The 21,250-nt window shown below is 41.2% G+C and overlaps 1 protein-coding gene across 2 annotated transcripts in view; it reads right to left on the bottom strand.

The window, feature by feature from the left end:
* Window positions 1–471: 471 nt before the first annotated feature.
* The window catches only part of col8a2 (collagen, type VIII, alpha 2), a 49,519-nt gene continuing 28,740 nt past the window's right edge, over window positions 472–21,250 (bottom strand). For both annotated transcript variants that reach the window (XM_026156040.1, XM_026156039.1), the window contains 2 exons: window positions 7,988–8,179; window positions 472–2,632 (listed from right to left, as the gene is read on the bottom strand). In XM_026156040.1, the coding sequence (XP_026011825.1) occupies window positions 729–2,632; window positions 7,988–8,150 (2,067 nt within the window). In that variant the 5' untranslated portion in view covers window positions 8,151–8,179 and the 3' untranslated portion in view covers window positions 472–728. The remainder of the gene's footprint in view (window positions 2,633–7,987; window positions 8,180–21,250) is intronic.

The following is a 21,250-nucleotide window of genomic DNA, read 5'->3' as shown; positions in this document are numbered from 1 at the left end:
AATATATCTCACCCTAAAACCAACTGTTGCTGAGTTCAATCACAACTTTTTTTTATGTAGCAACAATTTAAAATCCTAAAAATTTCAGTAAAACTTAATAGTAACACACCACACCAAATACTTCGTTTTGGTATTGTAATGTATGCCTATATTTATTGTGTTGTATTTTGGCTTTTCAATATAATTCTAGCAATTCATGATTTAAATAACACACCAGGGCAACATGACTGCAGCGATGACCTCCCCCTCCCCCCATCAGAGTTTGGTGATGTCGTCCTTGTGTCAGAGCATGTGGGCAGGTTGTGCAGTCACACGGGAAGGTTTCTAGCACATTAAAAAGTAAGGCACTAAATAGTCTGAATCCAATAAACAACAACAACAACAATGATGACATGGACCAAATAATAACAATAAAATTATGACAATATAATAATTAAAATAAGCTAAAAGCTTAAAAAAACACAAACATAAAACACAATTAAAACACACATTTGAAGGACACTGAAATAAAGAACACAGTATGAAATTCCTTCCCCTGCCTTTAAAAACTCACTTCATTCACAAAGTTTTTGTTTCGCTTGTGCTGTTGAGGGCGAGACAGATAAAGACTATGGCAATAATATTGAGTATTTTATGGGTTTTGTGTTTCTATAATGGCTGCAGGTATTTTAGGTTAAGGGCTGCACTGAGGTGCCAATCTAGCAACATCTTTTAAGGAAAAGATAGGGTTATGTGGGACAGAGCAAGAATCCTGAGAAGGAAGAATGGATGTACTCTGTAGAATATAGGCCATTTGCCTGATCTGAAGGCATCTGGACCCATACCTGGTCACCCTCCTTCAGCTCTAAGACTGCACTACCAGATGCCTGGTCCATGTAGCCTTTCTTGTATTCATCATATGTGTAAGTGGCTGGTACATTGTTCTTATACAATGCTACCCACAGGCTAGTTCCCTTTACATGCATGTGGTATGCAAAGTAGTATATACCAGATAAAGGAGCAGTGAATATGCCAGTAGAAGAGCTGTAGGCATTTTGCCCATTGTAGAGGGTCCTGTCAAATTTGATTGGCATGCCTGAAGGAGGGAATGGTGTGGTAAGGACAGCTGTGAAGGCTGGTGCCACAGAGGCAGACAATGGAACTTGACTATATGCAGGGCCTTTTCTGTCATCTGGAATTTCTCCCCCATCTAACTTTGAACTCTCTGGCCCTGCAACAACTGTATGGCCATTTCCTGGAGGCCCAGGGGGTCCTGGAGGGCCAGGAGGCCCAGGTATGCCATTAAGTCCAGGGGAGCCTTGTTTCCCTGGAGGACCCTGGGGACCTATAGGACCTTTCTCACCCAACTTGCCCAGCCCTGGAGGCCCTGGAAGTCCTTGTTCACCCTTTAGGCCAGGGGGACCCTGTGGACCCATGGGACCCATGGGCCCCTGAAGACCAGGAATGCCCGACTGGCCCCTGGGGCCTGGAATTCCCATAAACCCTGACTCCCCTTTAGGCCCCGGGGCACCTGTTATACCAGGATTCCCAGGGGGGCCAATATGCCCAGCCTCACCTTTAGGTCCAGGTTTTCCGATAGGACCATTGGGCCCAGGGATGCCCTTTTCCCCAGGCATACCAGGTTTTCCAGAGTGTCCATTGGGGCCTTGGTCACCTCGAAGGCCAGGCAGTCCAGGAGGACCCCGGGGCCCGAGCTCTCCCTTCTGTCCTGGTATTCCATGTTTTCCTGGCAATCCCATTGGACCTTGAAGTCCTGATGGTCCTGGTTGTCCATCAAGTCCTGGCTTCCCAACTGGTCCAGTTGGTCCTTGTTCTCCTTTATCCCCCGGGAGACCTGGAAATCCACCATGTCCCTTTTCTCCTTTTAGTCCATTTGGACCAGGTTTTCCATAGCCATTAGTTCCAGGCATTCCAGGAGTACCCCTGGCCCCAGATTCACCTTTTGGACCTTGTGGACCTGGTGCTCCAGGAAGTCCATCTAGCCCAGGCTTCCCCAACCCAACTGGCCCTGGCAAACCTTGTAGTCCCGGGGGCCCTGCCTCTCCTGGGAGTCCTTGATCACCTGGGAGTCCATTATCACCTTTAGGACCAGGTACTCCAGGCAAACCTTTTAGTCCTGGTGTGCCAATACCTGAAGGACCAGGTGGTCCAATACTCCCTTTTGGGCCAGGAGAACCCCTTAGACCTGGAAGCCCTGGATTCCCATTTCCATTCTCGCCCTTAGGCCCACGATCACCTGGTGGGCCAGCTATACCCTTTATTCCTGGCTCGCCATGGACCCCAGGGGGGCCTCTCATACCTGGAAGCCCAGGTTTCCCATTCAAGGACAGTCCAGCTGGGCCAGGAAGCCCAGGATGCCCGGGAGGACCACGGAGACCTGGTTCACCACGAGGGCCTACCTCACCATTAACCCCAGGCATCCCCTTTGGCCCAATCTTTCCTGGGAGTCCCGGAAGTCCAGGCTTACCAATTCCCGTAAAGCCTGAAGGTCCCTGAGGACCTGGTGGGCCTTGGGAACCAGGCTTTCCCAGTCCAGGTTTCCCTGGAACGCCTGGTGGTCCAGGGGGACCTCTTGGTCCTGGTTTCCCTTGGGGGCCGGGTTCCCCCTTCACTTCCATCATGGGTGGCATATCTAGAAAAAATATGTACAGGTTGTTAGGACTACTGTTACAGGTATTATTATTATTATCATCATCATCATCATCATCATCATCATCATCATCATCATCATTATTATTAAGTACTTTAAGTAAGTATTTTTTTAAATTGCTGATGTCCGAGAGAAAAGATGTCATCTCAATCCACACTACTATGGTGACTGGACTTTAATAACTATCTGTAATACAATTAGTTGAATTCTTTGAGAAGAATAGATAAGATTCTCTAGACTACTTTATACTACTTTGTACTTAGCTGTTATGGAAACTGACAGACTATCCATCTTTTCAATCAACAAGTGTCTGTGAGTTTATCATTAAAGAACTGTTTGAATCAAAAGATATTTTTTATTGAAGAAATTTTTCATTTGTAAAAATACTGGGTAATTTTTTAAATAAGAGTTTAACTAGTACTACAAAGAGAAGGCATAAAACCAGGCTGGTTGTGTTCTTCTGTTGTGAAATCAAAGAATTAATTATCTACATACAAGAAACACTGAAAATTCGAGAAATACACAAAATATATTACATGATTATTATCTAAGAAATTAATACTTTGCATACTTCAGTATGAGTTTAGAGACTGAAAAGTCATATCTTAATCAGTGGCATAATTCATTTCCATTTCATTTTCTTTTACTTTATCAGTGCTGTGAGTGGCTGAATATTACCCAGTCTGAAGGTACTCTATTAGACTAAATTCTGGAAAGGTCACCAGTCCACCACTTGTTATGTAATCACAAGTGACAAACACTTGTCACTGAGTTACCTTTGATGTTGTCCTAACTGACTCAGTTGGAGTTCCTGTTAAGGTTATTGGAGTTTACTTTTGATTTTGAACCATAGAGGAAAACAGCATTAAAAGTGTGCCACAGGTTGTAAACTCTGTCATTAATCTTTCCTATAACAGTGGAGTGCAACACAGCCAGGCTTAAACAGGAAAAAAAAACAAATAACACAGTTACTTAGCAACACAGTTCCTGTCTATTGCACTCCAAGTCTGATTAAATGGTGAATGTTAGCTAATAACAAGGAGATCTTTGTCAAATAGAACTGAGGTTGATTGCAAAATGTCTATTACTTGATGAGCTTGCCCTATCTGATCCATTTAGTCCTTTAGTCATATGAATTGTTATTCTTAAACCTTGGTTTAAGGTTGATGTGGTTTCCTGTTTGCTGCATCCTGTTCATCCCTAGAATGTCACCCTTGCCAGGCCTTTGAACACTTTCCAGAAATAGTTCATGGCATTCCTAATGGAACCATGGACCAATATTGCCCCCTACAGACAGCTAAAATTTTCAAGCAGTTTGCTATTGAGCACACCAGAAAGATCATTGCTAGTGTTTGCAAATGACTTAGCACAATTGCTGTTTTACTGCAAGGGATAGCATAATGTGTGAGGTCTGTGAAAATATGAGGCCAAAGAAAAAGGACTGACAGGCTGCATAGTGATCCACAGAGCTGTTTTCTTCCTGCACATAGCAGGATAATATTTTCTTTTTTGCTATTGTTATGCTACATATTTTGTTCTATATAGTGTTGTGTATATTAAGGTTTTTTTGTTTGTTTGTTTTTTTTTTTTACTGTAGTTTAGTGTATTGTGTGACCATAGGAGGAAATGGTTTGGTACAGTAAGAATTTGCTGTGACAGCTTGCATGAAAAGACTTTTAGGAAATTAGAAGATGAGGATTTCAGCATTTCAGAATCTGACAAAGTGTGTAAACATTTTGACCACTATAATTTACATAGTGGCTAAAACTTACTTACTGACAGCTCCCTAATTTTGACACATAATTTAATGTTTGGGATGAGATGCAGCTGTTTGTGGGTTGTTTTGCTACATGTATGAGCTGTTATGTGAAATGAAAAAAAAAAAAAGAAATTTCAAAAATGTTAAGACAAATATGCCAAAATAATTCAGAAGAACTGCACCGTACCAGACTATTATTTTCTGGGGTAACTGACTTCTGTTGTGTATCAAAGTGAATGCTATACTACGCTGATATAAACAGCACAAGAGGCTTTACATGCTGCTTTGTAATGCAAAAGAGCACTTACATTTGCATGTACTTTTAGAGAGCGATTTTATTTTTCCTGCAGTGGTCACACAACAAAGTAAAGAGAAAAAAAACACAGACAATTTATAGAGCAGTGCACAGAACAGAACTAGTCCACAGTGCCACAGCTTCTCAGTAACCTCACACAGGGGCTTATCCCTCCATATGTCTTATCTATGGGCATCCTCTTTCCTCTGTAAAATGTTTACCTGAGTACCTGGTCCTTCATGTTGACACATTTTCATAACTCTGATGTGCTCAAGTCACTTCTCACTAATCAACTGTGGGATCGCAGAGTTAAAAAAAAACAACTAAATTTATTACACAGCATCAGATGACTCACAGAAATAATTCTGGAGAATAAAGCTGTTCAACTGAGACACAACCTACTTCAAAAAGTGTTAAACAGCCAAAACCTGTTCACACTGTAGGGAGCTGTGCTGAGAATGCTAAATGCTCTCACTGTTTCTCTTTCATTTCATTCATTCAAGACTTTCTCTAATTATTTTTTGCTAACTTCAACTGTTGTTTGTTTGAGAAGTGAGCCAACAAAACTGAGAAAAGCTATAAAATCTAAAACAAAGTAGTAAAAGCATGCTATGCACTGTGCACACTGTAGTATTGTACATTTATGAATGTTTACATTTAAATAAATGCAGTCCCTCTGATAGGATGGGGAGCACAAGCAGTCAGAAGATTAGGTTGTTAGGAAAAACTTGAACATATAACATTTTACAGCACCGTTAATATAGCACACACAGAAGAAAAATTAGGTGCCTCAAACCAGAGATAATGATATGGCATTATTTTTTGAGATATTAAGCCAACCCAAAAAGTCAGGCTGTCTTAGCCGACTGTGGAAAAGAGGCAGTCAGCTGCTCCATTAGAGGACTGAATAATTTCATTAGTAATGCAGTGTGGACACATTACCACACAGTGGCAGCAAGCTCATATTCAATGTACCACATATATCAGAAATCCAACTTCTGCCACATTCTTTTCAATTCTATTTATACAAAGCATGCCTTTAGCTGAGATACACTCCTTGTATAGGTCTTTGATTTTTTTTGTCTGCCATGACTGGGACAGTTGTCATCTTATTAGCCTGTCTGTCAGACCAAGTGCAAAAACGTGGTTCTGGTGACACCTACTGAAAGGTGAATTCCAGCAAAGACCAATGACATATTCCAATTTGATGCTCTATTATGCCCTATATCTTTTAATTATGGTGCCACTGGCCTTGCGAATGGTGTAGTTCGAGTTAGATTAGAACTGATTTAATCTTTTCTAGATTTTTTTTTTTTACATTCTCTCCTGGGGGATATGTAATAAATGGTGATATCCAGTTGGTAAGACGAGCGATTTTAGCACACAATGTGCAGTCAGAGCTTCATGTGATTTGGTGCTTTAGACATAAGGCTACATTTTATGGAGGTAGTTCATAACCCCAGTTTCAAAAACGGGTGGGATGCTGTGTAAAATGTAAAATGTGTGTTTTATAAAACACTGAATGCAATCATATGCAAATCTCAAAACCCCATATTTTATTTAAATTTAAAAAAAAACTTTTAGAAAACATCAAATGTATAAACCGAGAAAATGTACCATCTTAAGAAAATACTAAGGTCATATTTTGAATTTGATGTCAGGTAAACGTTTCATAAATGTTGGGACAGCGCAGTGTTTCTCATTGTATAGCATCCTCTCTTCTTTAAACAACCGTCTATAAATGAGTTAGAACTGAGGAGACCAACCGCTGGACTTTTGGGAAAGGAATGTTGTCCCATTCTTGCCTGATAGAGGATTCTAGCTGTTTAACAGTCCTGGGTTTTTGTTGTGTTTTTTGTTAAGGTGGTCTGGACAGACGGCAGGCCAGTTTAGAATCCGCACTCTTCTACTACAAAGCTGCGCTGTTGTAACAGATGCAGTATGCAGTTCAACATTGTCTTTCTCAAATATTCAAGGCCTTCCCTGAAAAAGACGTCATCAAGACGGGCGCATACTGTGTGTTTCTCTAAAACCTGTATTTTACTTTCAGCATCGAGCATCGTGCAAGCTGCTAGTTCCATAGGTGTTAATGCACCCCCATACCAACAGAGATGCAGGCCATTAAACTGATCACTGATAACAAGCAGGATAGTCCCTCTCCTCTTTAGTGCAGAGGATGCATGTTTTCTAAAAACACATTAATTTTTCTGATTTGTTTTAACAAAAAACAGTTTCCCACTTTGCCTCAGTCCCTTTTAAATGAGCTTTGGTCCAGAGAAGTCGGCAGCATTTCTGGACCATGTTGAGTTCTTTGCACGATGAGCATTAATCTGAGTTTTTCTGATACACCGGCTACATAGGGGATGACAATGTTGTTGTGTCAAAAACTGGTTCACCCGAAAGACAAAACTCCAAAACACAGACTTAACAATGTGGTGTATGCTGTACAGTGCAGCGAGGAATGTCCAGACCTCTACATTGGAGAGACCAAACAGCCACTTCACAAGCGCATGGCACAACACAGAAGAGCCACCTCCACAGGACAAGGCTCAGCTGTCCATCTGCATCTTAAGGATAAAGGACACTCTTTCGAGGATGCCAATGTTCACATTTTGGACAGAGAGGACAGATGGTTTGAAAGAGGAGTGAAAGAAGCCATTTATGTCCACTGTGAGCGACCATCTTTGAACAGAGGCGGGGGTTTACGACACCAACTCTCTGCCATCTATAATCCAGTTTTGAGATCCCTTCCCAGACGCCTTAACGCCCACTCACATCCTGGGCTAGCTGACCTCAGGAATTCGCATGATAAGTTGGGGCCAGGTTTCACAATGAGCTCACCCAAAACTCTGGCTGATTGGAACCCACGCCCAGTTTCACACCTTGTCTCAGGCGATTAGAGGATCATCAGGGGGTCCTTTGTCCCTCTGTGGGGGGACACTCCCACTAGGTTTATATCTGGGACTCTCCACCATTTGACCTTAGAACTGAAGAAGCTTCTCGGATGAGAGGTGAAACGTCTTCAAGCAACTTAAAGAAGTCCAGATGCTTTTCTTTACAACTTTATGAGTTTTACAAATCTGTACAATCTGTTTTTTTGATTTACATTTTATACAGTGTTGCAACTTTTTTGGAACGGAGGTTGTAAAATGGCAGTTATCAGCGTTTTCCAATGACCTAAATGACCAATCAGTAAAGTGTGAGGGGACCTATTAGACTGCTTTTAGAGGACCAAATGAGACATAAAAGGGCTACATATGACATACTCACAGGAACTACTCACCAACATAATGTCCTTTGCCCTCGCGAAACGGAGGTCCAATAGGCCCCTTCATCATGGGCTGAATGTACTTCATGTGGGGTATGGGGGCGTACCCTCCGGCAAAAGCAGGCACCACAAGCATCAGTAGCACAGAGACAGGAGCCAGCAGCATGGTCAACAGCATCCCAGGCTTTAGGTGTCACACGCAAAGAACTGAAGGGAACAGAGAGAGGACACAGAAAAATAAAACCCACTTTCACTCTTTGGTCCATCTTACTGAACATTTTACAATGCCAGACATTCAGAAAATCACTTAAGTGATGCGAGAATTTAGCTCCGTGAGTGTACATTTATTGGTAATGGCTGTTAAATGAATTTACTTCAGGTTTCTGAAGCATGAGCAAACACATTATTTAGGCACAAAAATAACATACAGTTATTACAGTATAGTATTTGTTCAGCATAGTCTAAGGCTGTGTTTGGTTTAGATGGCACTTGGCAACTGCGTAACTTTCATTTCTTCATTTTCACAACCACAATCAGACTGCTGACCAGCAGCGACTGTAGGTGTGCTGGCTTCAAGCAGCATGTTAAAGACTCCTGTTTCCACTGCAACTCTCCCGTGAACTCTTTTAATCAGCTGTCTTTGAACAGATGACTGTCAGGAGTTATTTTGTGATGGTGTGACATGCAAAATGTCATTTCAGGCTCACGCTGCTTGTTTTTAAATGCCAACCATGTCGTGCTTAAAAACTCAGAAAGAACAAGACAATGCACCGCACAGCCATGAAAAACTATGTGCCTTGAATTGCTTTCTTTAAACTGGCTCATCATCCATTTAGGGAACAGAATAATAATAGGGCTTAGTGGCAGCACTGGAGGCTGGTTTGATTTCTGACAGTTACTTTGATAACTTTGGGTCATTATTTTAAGCACAAGTAGAATTCAGAACCACTGTAGCCATGCTATAGCAGGTCTCAGTCACTATGAATCATATAAGGCTCCCGGTCAGTGTGTTATAGCAGCATCCTGTGTAGTTACATGAAAAAATAAATAATGGCATCCACAAATCTCTTCTTTTATTATGAATGCCTGTCTTGTCGTGTTCATTTTGTGAGTTTGAAGCTTGTTAGTCTCTGCATTCAACAGCAAGAAGAGCGATCACTCTGAAAGCACACGCCAACACTAACTGACATTTGCTAATCTGAAAATTGCACATTGCTGTTAATTGGCAGCATCATTAGGAGTAATTGGGGGTATTCACAGTGGTTTTTAAATCACAGATGCTCAGAAAAAAAAGGTGTGTTTATTGCCACCATATGTGCTGACTCCAGGTCTCCTTTACAGCTTTTCTCCTGCTGTGTGTTTTTTTTTTTTTTTTTGTGACTGTTTAATAATTGCATAGCTAGATTGTTCAATTCCTGTTTTAGAGCAATTTATCAAAGTGTTTGGGGAATTTTTGGGGTTCCTTTTACAAATTATGATTAGTCTGTGGTTTATGCTTGCTTATGCTGTAAGGAAGAATCAACGACCTCTCGATAAGTGTTCAAATCAAAATGTAATCTATGGGAAATCACGAAAGCGCAGAAAAAGATGTTAAGAGAAATAAACAGGAGAAAAAGAGAGCCGCGTTGGTAAGACGCCGTTTGGTCGCTGGCCGACTTTCTGGCTGGCTGGCAGGGGAGCTCGTCTGGTATGGGGGTCTGCGGTTTTTGGTGCAGATGCAATTTAACAGGCAGCTCTGGATGCCCACCATTCTGCAAGGCATCACAGAAACTGTGCACGAACAGGGACAAGTCACAGACAGGCACTTGGGAGACCTTTGCAATCTGTTTATCAAGTATTTAATTTGTAGAAAAGGTCTGCAGTGGATGTTAAAAATGCAATCCCGTCTGTCTGGTCACCGCTGGACTCATACGAGCTCTCTCTCACACAAGAACACCCACGTAACAGAACACACACTCTTGGTACGCATGAGAAAGCAGAAGACTTCTAGAAAGCAGTTATACAGGGTGGCTTAAAAATACTTGAAAACCTGTTAAGTTTCACCCACTTTCACATGAAATCATTCCATTCAAAACACATCATAACAAACCCCAAGTCTGAACGTGGAGTGGAGGGGGCTCATGATGAATGAAAGCCTCTTTCAACCATTAAACAACGAGCAGGATCCAAAGTTACAGCGCGAAAGCTTCGTCTGGCAGGACGGGTGACGCATTATACAAAACAGATCTGACCGAAAAAAGACAGAATACAGCAACAGAGCCAAAAACACACAAGGACAGAGCACAAAAGGAACATTAACGAAGAAATAAAAGAGAGTGTCGCAATGAACGGTGAAAGGGCACCACTCATTCATTTTGTTACAGAAGTGATCATCACTTCTGCTTTATATCTATCTTTTGCAGCTTTGCACCTCCCTGTGGCCGTTTTAAGCCATGCTCTGATGGTTTTCTATGGAAGGGCACTTCATCTCTCATCATCATATCATTTCTGAGAAAAGCCAAGAGTACCTGTGGGGCGTACTCGCATTCTCCACATAACTGTATGAACGAGAGGATTATTAGCTGTGTTAATATTATCAGATGATTATGATGATAGCATATGGAGTCATAATTACAAGATCATTTTGTTTGCATCTCTTTCACCGCAGCTTTGCAAATGGAGCATAGATTTCCCTTAGGTAATCACCTTTCTTGAACATGCATTGGACATCACTTAAAACGAGCCAAAAACCTTAATCCACGCAGGCTCTGAGCCGCCAAAGCAGACTCGGCATCTTCCAAACCCAAATTCAGAAGCATCTCAAGTGGCTTGCTCAGACAGACGAGGAGACACAATTCCCTTACTGCTGCATCTACCTTCTAATATAATCAGCGCTGAGGAGGTGAGCTCCAAGGTACTCTGCTTCCATTTCCCCTAAGCTGTGCATATGCAGGACCAGACCGCCAGACATTTCCTAAACCATGTGGCACAGACAGATTACAGTAGGTACACTGAGTGTGAGGGTTCTGTGTCATGGGGGGAAGAGGAGGTGATTGTTTTTGTGGTGAACATTTGAGCCGCTCCCTGAGTGGAGAACTCATCACCTTAACATCATGTAGGGCATTATGCCGGCTTTCATAAAAAAGAGAGAAAGAAAGAAAGAAAAAACACCAAATGGTTCAAGAACAACCAAGGCCTATAGCGGTTAAATAGTTTGGTTAAAACCACAAGCCTCACAGGGAGAACGGCACTTAAAACCTGACCAAATATTTTAGCTGATTCATCCCATTCTGAAAAACCGTAGCCACAGCCATTACCATAACCGTTCCTAACTCCAACCATGAACCCACAAGTCTTACCCAGGTCCTATTCCCAGGATCTCTTCCATTATCAGCCCAGTTTTTTTGTGAATTTAACAAGCAAAGGTTGGAAAGAGGAGACATTCTGATACTATCAAGGGCGCTTCTTTACACTTTTGGCTCTGTGTGATGTCAGTTAAGAGTGGATATCCTTAAAATAGTCATCTCAGGCACACAGCTAGAGCCCAAATCCTGTTCAAGTCCTCTGCTTGTGAGGGGAAGTCAATGAGATGAAAGATTGGCTCCCTTAGAGTGAGAAAGGAGCTGAAAATGGGCACAACAGCCATTGCAACCCTGGAATAGAGAGAAAAGGGAGAAGATTTTTCAAATTCAGTTTATACATTTGTGGTTTATTAATCAATCTGCAGTCTAGACAAGTGAGTGTTAATGCCCTTAGCGGATTTGTAGTTGAAATACATGCACCTGGAGATGTCAAGAAAAACAAATGCACAAAGTCTATTGAAAGACAGAAGAGAAGGTCTGCACAGCAGTTACGAAACACAGTTTGTAGTGAGTCTAAGGGCTTGTGTATGAAGGGGCGAGAAAAGTGAGCATGTTTTTCTTCGAGAATCACCTTCTTTAGTATGAGGTAATCCCTCCAACAGCCTCGGTGGCACGTTAAGGTGTCAGCTCCGAGCGTAATATTTGAGCTGCGGTCACAATTTTTGCTGGCTTTGAATAACTCAATATTGTGCAAATAAGCAGCAGGGAAACAGCACGGCTGTTCACATAACATGGCTGCGTGTGCATAAAGGTGGCCAGTAAGCTAATGCATATATAATGAGACATTAACATCTGTTATTTTAGTTACCAGCAGCTGGAAAAATGTATGAAAAGTTTTGTTTGGTTGTTTCTCAGGAGAAAAAAGAAAAGGAAAAAAAAGTCCCCTTTGACCCGCCACAATAAAAGCCCCAATGTCCTCTTATTTGTGTTTCCACTGAATCATAAGTTAAGTATAAAGCAGCCATAGGAAACACAGTAAATAATTCTTTCTAATGTCGAGACATGAGGTAGACTATTTATACTGATCCACATGATATGTACATGACCACACATTTACAAATACCCAGGCACACCAAATCAAACAGCTCTCAGAAAGGCGCTCACTCACAGACATCATCCAATGATATACACCTTACAGGATGAAATACTCTTTATATCCCTTTACATTTACAAGAGCCGTGAGATGTCCAAAGGGGAACGAGTTTATGTTGACGCCACTGTTAAAGAGGGAGAACATGTGAGAATAAAAGGAAATGAAGGCCGAGTAAATTGTGGGGAGCTGTGGGGAGAGTGAAGAGGTCACAAAGAGGGTTTTCTTTTCTTGATGACTTCACTCAGAGGAACACGTCTAATATCCTAGGGCACTTAATCTGAGTGCAGAAGCAGACACGCTAATCATAAAACTGCAAGTCGATGTATTGTACTCATGAACAGGTCTCTGTGTGAGGGACAAAGGGTTAAAGCAGTGAAAGTGAGGCTAATTAGTTTCAGAATTATAAAGCTCCAGGACCTCACACATGTCCAATTGCATGGGAGTTTTACAAGGGACCATTATATGCTCTTCAGTTCCTAGTAGGAACAGCTTCAGGCCCATGAAAAGTAATCCATTCCAGCATATTAGCCAGACTAACCCCCATGCTGCTTTAGCAATTCATGCTCTATCACCTCATCTTATATGTAGTATTTGGAATCAGGATGAAGCAGAGAGAGAGAGGGATTTTGAAAGTCTGCAAAACACCCAGAGTTACCCCAGACCTGCCAAGAAGCGGATTACAGTATGCGGAGGAATTGGTGGGGGGCAGACACCGACAGCTACACCTTTCCGTCTGCCCAATGCACCTCAACTCAATATGAGTACCTGATTAGGTTATCAAAAGGAAATAGTAAAAATAATAATCTTATAAAAAGCAATCTGCTTCCCTCTCTCCAGACCAGTAAATGCTCAATGAAATTGCACCTCAAAACTCTCCAAAACTGACATTACATTATAATCCTCTCATCATGTGAAAAAAAATTTGACGTTGATATAAAGTAAGAGATTTGCACATTTGGAATGCAACAACTGTAAAGGGTTTGGTGTTATAAGAGCACTGTGCAGGTGACCTCATCTCAAAAGTAAAACATTGAGGATGCTCAGTAATGTAGCTAATCTTTAAACTAAAATGATGATTCTGGCTCTCCCTGCCATGCAGCTCTGAATTGAATAAACTCGGCTTCCTCCGGCCGCTCGTCTGTGCTGCTCATTGCTAGTGTGAATATTGTTTGCTGCCAGAAGCAAGCACGGCGGAACTTTTCCTGCTGTTTATTTGAACGTAAAAGTAAAAAGCAGAGGGAGTCCACAATGAAAGAGCAGCAATTTTATCAATTAAGTGTTATTGTGATTTTTTTTTTTTTACAATGTCTTTTAAATATAAACCAAACTTAAACAGCAGTTTCTCCCTTTTTAGTCGAGGACCATGGTGTGTGTTGGCTGAACACACAGACTAGCTGTGGCTTTGGAGAAATGAGTAATTTCAAAGTTAGTGCAAGAACTTCTCCAACAAAACAATTGGATCGGTTGAACGGTCTTACCACAAACACCCAAACTAATTGTTGCTATAAAAGTGATTCCACTTTAAAGGCTGAAAGAAGGCAATATGAGAAGGCTGGAGACTGATCATGTGTTATTTTCATGTATAACATTCAACTAAAAGGTTGATGTTTGAGTCTCATCTGAGACTGCAGTTTACCTTTACTTTTATTTGTCTTTATTTAAATTTTCACTTCCTGTTTATCACAGGAAGTACTTTGGTTAGTAGTAATTATGGTTTTAAGAGATGATTTTATTTTTATTTTTACACAACTTAGGTAACAAAAAACTTTTTTACAAGGTAAGAAACATTTAAATGGCCTCCCCCATACCTTCAATGAATTCTGTCAGCCCAGTATATAGCAGTAAAGGGGTGGTTTCCGGACCATTTCAATAGGTTCTGGGTTTTTCCAAGGGTAGCCCTGGCAAAGTGTATAAGGAGAGATCGTATTCACCAACTTCTGATGCACAGCCAGTCATTTTGTTCTGGAAACGGGCCTGAAATATGACAAAAACTCAGTTCAGAAAAGAAAAACAAGGGTTACCCCAAGTAGCCATCTAAGGGGGTAAGAGTTGTGCTACAAGGCTCAATTTTCCACCCCATCTAAGGCAGGTTTGTGGTTTTGCAACAGCGCCCACTTGCATTGCTCGTTCTATGCAAAGAAAGGGAAGTCCACCAATGCAGAGTTTACCAAGAGTCAAGAGTTGTGAATAATCATTTACAGCTGGTTAGGGAATACTCATTCTTCCCTAGCAACCGGTGGTTTCCATATAGTCACCAACAGACCTCTAGGACTGTGTCACTGAGGCTTTAATGACAGCATTTACAAACAAACTATTTTTTTTCTCCTGCAGGAGGAAAACTCATATTCCATCTGACCTGTTGAAAGTGAGAGTTCTGTCACAGGGTTGTATAAAGTAAAATGACTGATATACTTTTGCATGTACTGGCTTTAGTGAAGTGGATTATCTAGTCCTAGGTTGATTTTTTTCCCCTCCAACCTAACATGACCTAACTTGACAAAATAATAAATAAATAATCAAAACAAGGCAATTTCTTACAGTACAGCAGATAAAGATATGTTTAATCCATGTTTTAGGATCTCTTACACGATGTCAAGGTCAAGGTCAAGGTTCTTTATTTGTCACATGCATAGTTATACAAGTATAACACACAGTGAAATGTAGCCTGACATGCTCCTCGACATGTGCAAAAAAAATTGGGGGGGGGGGGTGTAGAGGAAAAACATTATATATATATATATATATATATATATATATATATATATATATATATATATATATATATATATATATATATATATGTAGAATATACATTGGGTGAATGTGCAGTAGTAGCAGCAAGCAGGTGAATTCTGTACATTAATATGAATAGACATCTGACTATTTTACAGGATAGACAATATAAACATATTTAAAATTAAAGGAATTGAAATGTACATGTGTACATGTACATGTGTGGTTTTGGTTTTCTAGAAGCTGTAAAAATGCTGTAAAAAGCATCCTGCAAAATGGTTTATTCTTAGTCTCATTATAGGCCCATACAGTACATTTTAAAAGGTGAATAACTCGGATAGTATAATCACTCTGATGGGGAAGGGCTTAGTGAACACGTATTTGTTCAGACAGGATGGTGTAGTTCAGGATCAAGGATTGGACACAGTAATCTGTATGTCTTTAATGTAATGGGCTGGGTTTGGTCTGTGTTATGTCTCCTGCTTCTGTGCCAGTGTCTCCAAGTAGCTGTTACCTTGTTCCCTTCACTGGGTGGGTGGCTTTGCTTCTGCCATAATGGCGCCTTTGAAATGTTCAGCAGACAGAGGTCAGGGAAGGCACAGAAAACTGACAAAGCCGGGACCAATAAAAGAACTCAAAATAAGCCACCTTTCAAATGATTTATAATTGCAGATGATTCATAATTTCCCTTTAATGAGTTTCTCAGTGAGGTTTTTGCTATACAGCTTTGTTATTGCTATGTGAGAAAATATTCACGGTGGCAGTTCATCCAGAGTCAAAGCTGGCTGTGGCAAGGGCTCAAAGCCCATGTGGAGAAGAAGCACATGGGTCTATTTAAGACTCGGGGCTCTGAAGGTGAGAAATGTTCTGGGGCCCTGAAATAAGGGGCCTAAACCCGTAACAATCACAAACCATCAATTGTTCCATTCTTTTTTGCCAAGACTGGAAAAAGTCCCAAGCTGCACGTAGCTGGGGCTAATTTCCAGGAAGGAAAAGCCCAGAAAAATCCTCTGGTAGTCTGTCTCTATCAAAGGATTCCACAGTTTGACACTCCACGAAAACGGAGAGCAACAACAGATCACACTGTCAAAGATTACACTTGTGGTTGTATCGAGGGACGAGGAAAAAGAATAATATGTCTTTCGACTGTAAACAAGATAGAAGCAACAGACGGGGAGAAGAAAACAAGAAGCTGTGAAGGAGATGTGAAGTCATTAAGAAACGAGGGGCGGATTGAAAAACAGGGAGCTGCAGAAGAGAAATAAAAAAGAAGAGGTTTGGCTCTTGAGCTCCCTGTTGAGCGACTTCAGATGCACACTGCTTCTTCTTGCATCTGAAACAGATTCACACGTACGCGCATGTGTCAAGCGCACACAAATACACAAATCAGTTGGCAGCGAAACAAAGAGGGAGACCTATTTTTCTGTCCAAAATGGAGGAAAATGGAGCAAGGGCGAGAGAGAAGCGGAGGCAGAAGGGAGATTATAATTTAATAAGGGGCAGGAAATCTTGGTCAAATCCCCCTGAAGGAGTTGAAATGCCTCTAAGCTGGAGGCTACTGCTCTACAGACTGACTGAGCTCCATCTGAATGGGCTTCTCTGCAGGCAGGCGGACAGACAGCCGAAAAGCAGACAATAGACAGGGAGAAATAAATTCTGCTGTTTGGCGTCACACAGAAATAGAAGAATGAATCTGCAGTTTGTAAATACACATGCCCGCATGAGCTTCATCATTTCTTATTTATTTAGGGCCTGAATATATGTAAAGTATATGTAAATGCATGTAAACAAGACTAAAGTAGTTGATTGTAACTACTGGAATTTTTCAGTGTTGGTTGGTACTCAAGTTTAACTTTTTCCTTTCTGCTAATCTAAGCCGATACTACATAGCGCCATAAACTAAATAAATAAATAAATGCAGCCCGGGACCCTAAATTAAATGAAACAAGAAAACGACTACATGCATTTGAGTAACTGCAGGCTCCCTGGACGTTCCTGGACTAAACTGAAGACTGAAGCCTAGATTACAATGACATAAACTCCTCTTGATAGTCAACAGAAAAACAGGAAATAACCTTTAAAGTAAACTGTTGCATTTTCCTAAAGGTCTAACACACTGTGTGGAGGTGTTAGGTGATGGGAATATGTGATATCTCGGTAAACTCTAAAAGTAATTCTTGTTCACTGTAGCATTGCTGCTGTTAGCATGATAGTGGTGTTAACACTTTTATTTAGAGGTGAGAATCTTGAAGTAACTTATTATAAGTGAAACTATCACGATACAACACAAAGTACATTGTAAATTCTTGTCTATAATATGACAGAATATACGTGTAACCCAAACTGGGTTTAGATCCCTGACTGACAGTTTCTCTTGTGACTTTTTATCTTTCTTTACCTGTTTTCACACTCAGGCTGTTTATACACCACTTTGCATTATTAAACTCTTCCTCCTGTCTCTCCTGTGAACTTAGTTCTGCCGGAAGTTTCTTCCTGCTAAAAGGGAGTTTTTGCTTCCTGGTGTCGCAAAGGTTTCGTGATTTGGCGATATCAATTTAAATGAATTGAATTGAATTGAATTTTGAGGGTGTCTGGAAGTTTGCCCAACAAATCTACATGTGACAACAATCTGACCTGTTGCTACAAGTCATTTAATCCCTGTATAACCATTGCAGGAGCCTGGTAAGCATAGCCAGCAATAAGTCGGACTCATTCCCAGTGGGTGTGGACACGCTGGAGAGATTGCATCTCATCTGAAACACCTTGGTTTTCCCCTCATCCTTCCCCTAAGTTGGAGGAGGTAGCTAGGGAGAGGGAGGTCTGGAGATCCTTGCCTAGACTGCTGCCCCCACGAACAAGCGGCAGATAAGCAGAAGAAAATGGATCGATGGATGAATTTGGATGTTCTCCCCACCCCTGAGTGAGTTTTCTCTTGGTACTCCAGTTTCCTCCCACAGTCCAGAGATCTAAACACATCTAAACACATTAGGTTAACTGGTAAATTGGTTGTAGGTGTGAATGTGAGTATGAATGGCTCTCTGGCTGTCTGTGTTAGAGACTTGTCCAGCATGTACTTTGCCAGCTGGAATAGGCTCCAGCTCAACTACGGCACTAAATAGATAAGTAGAAATGGATGGATAGATGCGAAAGATGAAAGTTTTGCTGCCTGGAACCAAATTGGTTCTTTTTTTCCTCCATTTTTTTCTCTAAACATTTAAGGGCAGAGAGGAATCTGTTAAATCCCCCTCTGTGCAGGATCACTTGTTCGTTCAGCCACCCACATGTTTTAAATCGATATTCATTAGACGGTTTGAATCCCAGTTGAGGACCATTAACAATTCACTGGCCCTCGTTTGATTGATCACTCACTTTAAACACCGCTGACTCCAGCTGGTTCTTTCAGGCTTCAGACATAACCAGCTAAAAAGAGCCCACAAAGCACACCAGACACACACATGCATATGAACCAGACCACCAGCATACAGCCCCCTCTGACTGTGGTCCTTGCTGAAGCCCACCCCACCCATCAGGATCAATGCAAGTCTTTATTAGCTGCTGGCTATAACTGTTGGCTATGTAAGAAGATCCTGCCAGTTCTGGCCTCACACCTCCCCGAATCTACTGGTGGATTGTATAAACAAAGCTTTGTGTGCGCAAGCATCTGTGTTTGTGTGGGTGGAGTATGTATGTCGTTGTAAAGATGACATTAAAGTTCAATTGAAAGAAATTTAAAAGGGTGGGATGCAAGAAGGACTTTAGAATCCTGCCATAATTCCCATTTCACTCTAGAATTTAGACTTTCCAGCCAGTGTCTAACTCGAGTGATCAGTGTCAGCGGAGCAAGCATGTGATAAGTGGGATTTTTAGTGTGGCTACATCTGTGCAGTCATAATCAGTCTGCTTCTTGAGTATGAAAGACATAAAATGAGTTATTTGGCGGCTGAAACTCACACACTGGGCCGTGTAAAAGTTGTAAGAAAACCAAGTGATATGTCCCGTTTGAGTAATTGTACAGTGGGCCCACACCAGCTCCTATGAAGGCTATAAGAGCCACAGGAGAAGCCCGGGTCAGACTAGACGGCTTTAGGAGCTCTGGGAAGTGTCAGACGATGACAAGTAGAGTGCAGAGCTGGGTTTGTGCCCAGTCCTATTTCACACCACTGCGTATTACTAGATGTCTGATTTAGTTTGTGATTTCACACTGAGATAAAGCCTCAAGGTGCCTACAAACTGTACATTGTGTACTCGACACATACATAAAGCTGTGTTTAGCTTGAACAATGGGGGTCCACATTAAACCAAGTCTGTGTTGGTCGTCCCACAAAAAGCGTCAAATACGTTCTGGCATTCTGGTGAATTTACAGTGAAAGCCACGTTTAACGCACGGGAAAACACATACTATGCAATACATACTTTACTATAGATCAGCTTTTATTATCATCTATTCCAGGGGTTTCAAACATAAGGCCTGGGGGTCAGAATTGGCCCAGCAAAGAGTCCGATCAGTCCCACTGGATGCCTTTGGGGGGAAAAAAGGAAGGCAATACATTTTGGACTTTAAATTGTGTTTTAATATGTTTTGCAACTTTTCCCCCATGGCCGTTCATGTGACACCAAAGTAATCAAGTAATATATAAACAATTAAAGGACAGAAAAAATCCTGGTTTTTTACAATCTCCTACAGAAATTTCTGTTTTATTTAGATTTTTTATGATGGGTATAAAGTAAAAAAAAAAAAAAAATTTCTGTCAGTTAACTGAAACTTTCTCTTTTTCTTTTTCTATACTTTTACACATTTATTTCTTAGACTTTAAGTCATACTAACACATTTTTTTTCATTTACCATACTGGCATTTCTTTATCATGTATAAAAGAAATAAGAAGGAGAATGGGAAAAGAAAGGGGAGTTCCACTGATCCAGCCCACCTAAGACCAAAGTGGGCTATATGTATCCCACAATGTAAAGTAAATGTTACATCCTTGATCTTTTCTCTCCTGTTTTATGTAATTTATTTGGGAAAATAGCCTTTAATATCCGTGTGCCACCTTTTAAAAGTCAGTAATACATTTATTTAAATAGAGAAATAATACAGCATTTTGAGATGTGTGGCTCGGATTCAATCATACTTGAACACTAAAGACGTTTCCCTGAGAACATGTGCACTGCTCTCCAGTTCAGTCAATCCAAAATATCCCGACATGTAAACCTGGCAATGTTGTGGCAACAAACTTCCAAAAGAAAAGAAAAAGCCAACGCCTTTATTTACCTCAAATCATTTTGGATTATATATAGCTGACATATAGTAGATTTCACACTGAAGATAGCTCAGACGAGCAGCTTGCTAATTTCCTCGTGATCAAGTGCAGCTCTGCAGATGCGTTTGTTAAATATCAAGGACCTGAGAACAGACGGAGATACGCCAGTTTGGCAGCGGAACCGCATCTTGCTTCAATAAGGCCAAGACAAAAAACAAAAAAGATACAAGGCAGCATTTCAGCTCACCCTGGCAAACATTTGGGGGAAAATGAACTTCCTCTGAAAATGGCAGCTTGCTCGCTTGCCTTTACTGCACCAGATTACTCCGATTGCATTCAACAAAAGTTGCAGTTAAACTCTCCTGGCGTGCTCTCTAACATCTGTCATGTCTTGTGCATTTTCCTGTCTGTTGAGCTGAACTGAGGTGAACAAGGGACAGAATAAAACGTGGAGATGCTGGACGATGGAGTGTGAGACCGAGGGGATGAGGTGAAATAAATCAACTCAAGCTTGAAGGAGGACAGGGGAAAACATGTCTCAAGTATACAGGGGTTAACTCAATATTTCCTACCTAAAAAGAGAAAAAGATGGTGGGCTCTCTCTTTATCACTCAGCCTCACTCTGGTACTCTGCTTCTCCTTGCTCTGTCAACAACCCTCCACTCTCTTGGCAAATAACTCAATGAGGGTGACTCCCTGTTTAGTTCTCTTTCCTGCAATTGATTACATCGGGGCTTCTTTTTATATTAAAACCAAGCCTTCCTCATTCTTTCTCTCTTATCTCATAGTCTTAATCATCAGGAGGTGATCAGACACATGGAGAGAGGAATGTTCCAGATGAGACAAGATATAATG

Source organism: Astatotilapia calliptera, chromosome 22 (genome assembly GCF_900246225.1).
Source record: "Astatotilapia calliptera chromosome 22, fAstCal1.2, whole genome shotgun sequence".
Lineage (NCBI taxonomy): Eukaryota > Metazoa > Chordata > Actinopteri > Cichliformes > Cichlidae > Astatotilapia > Astatotilapia calliptera.
This window is presented reverse-complemented; position numbering and strand designations above follow the sequence as displayed.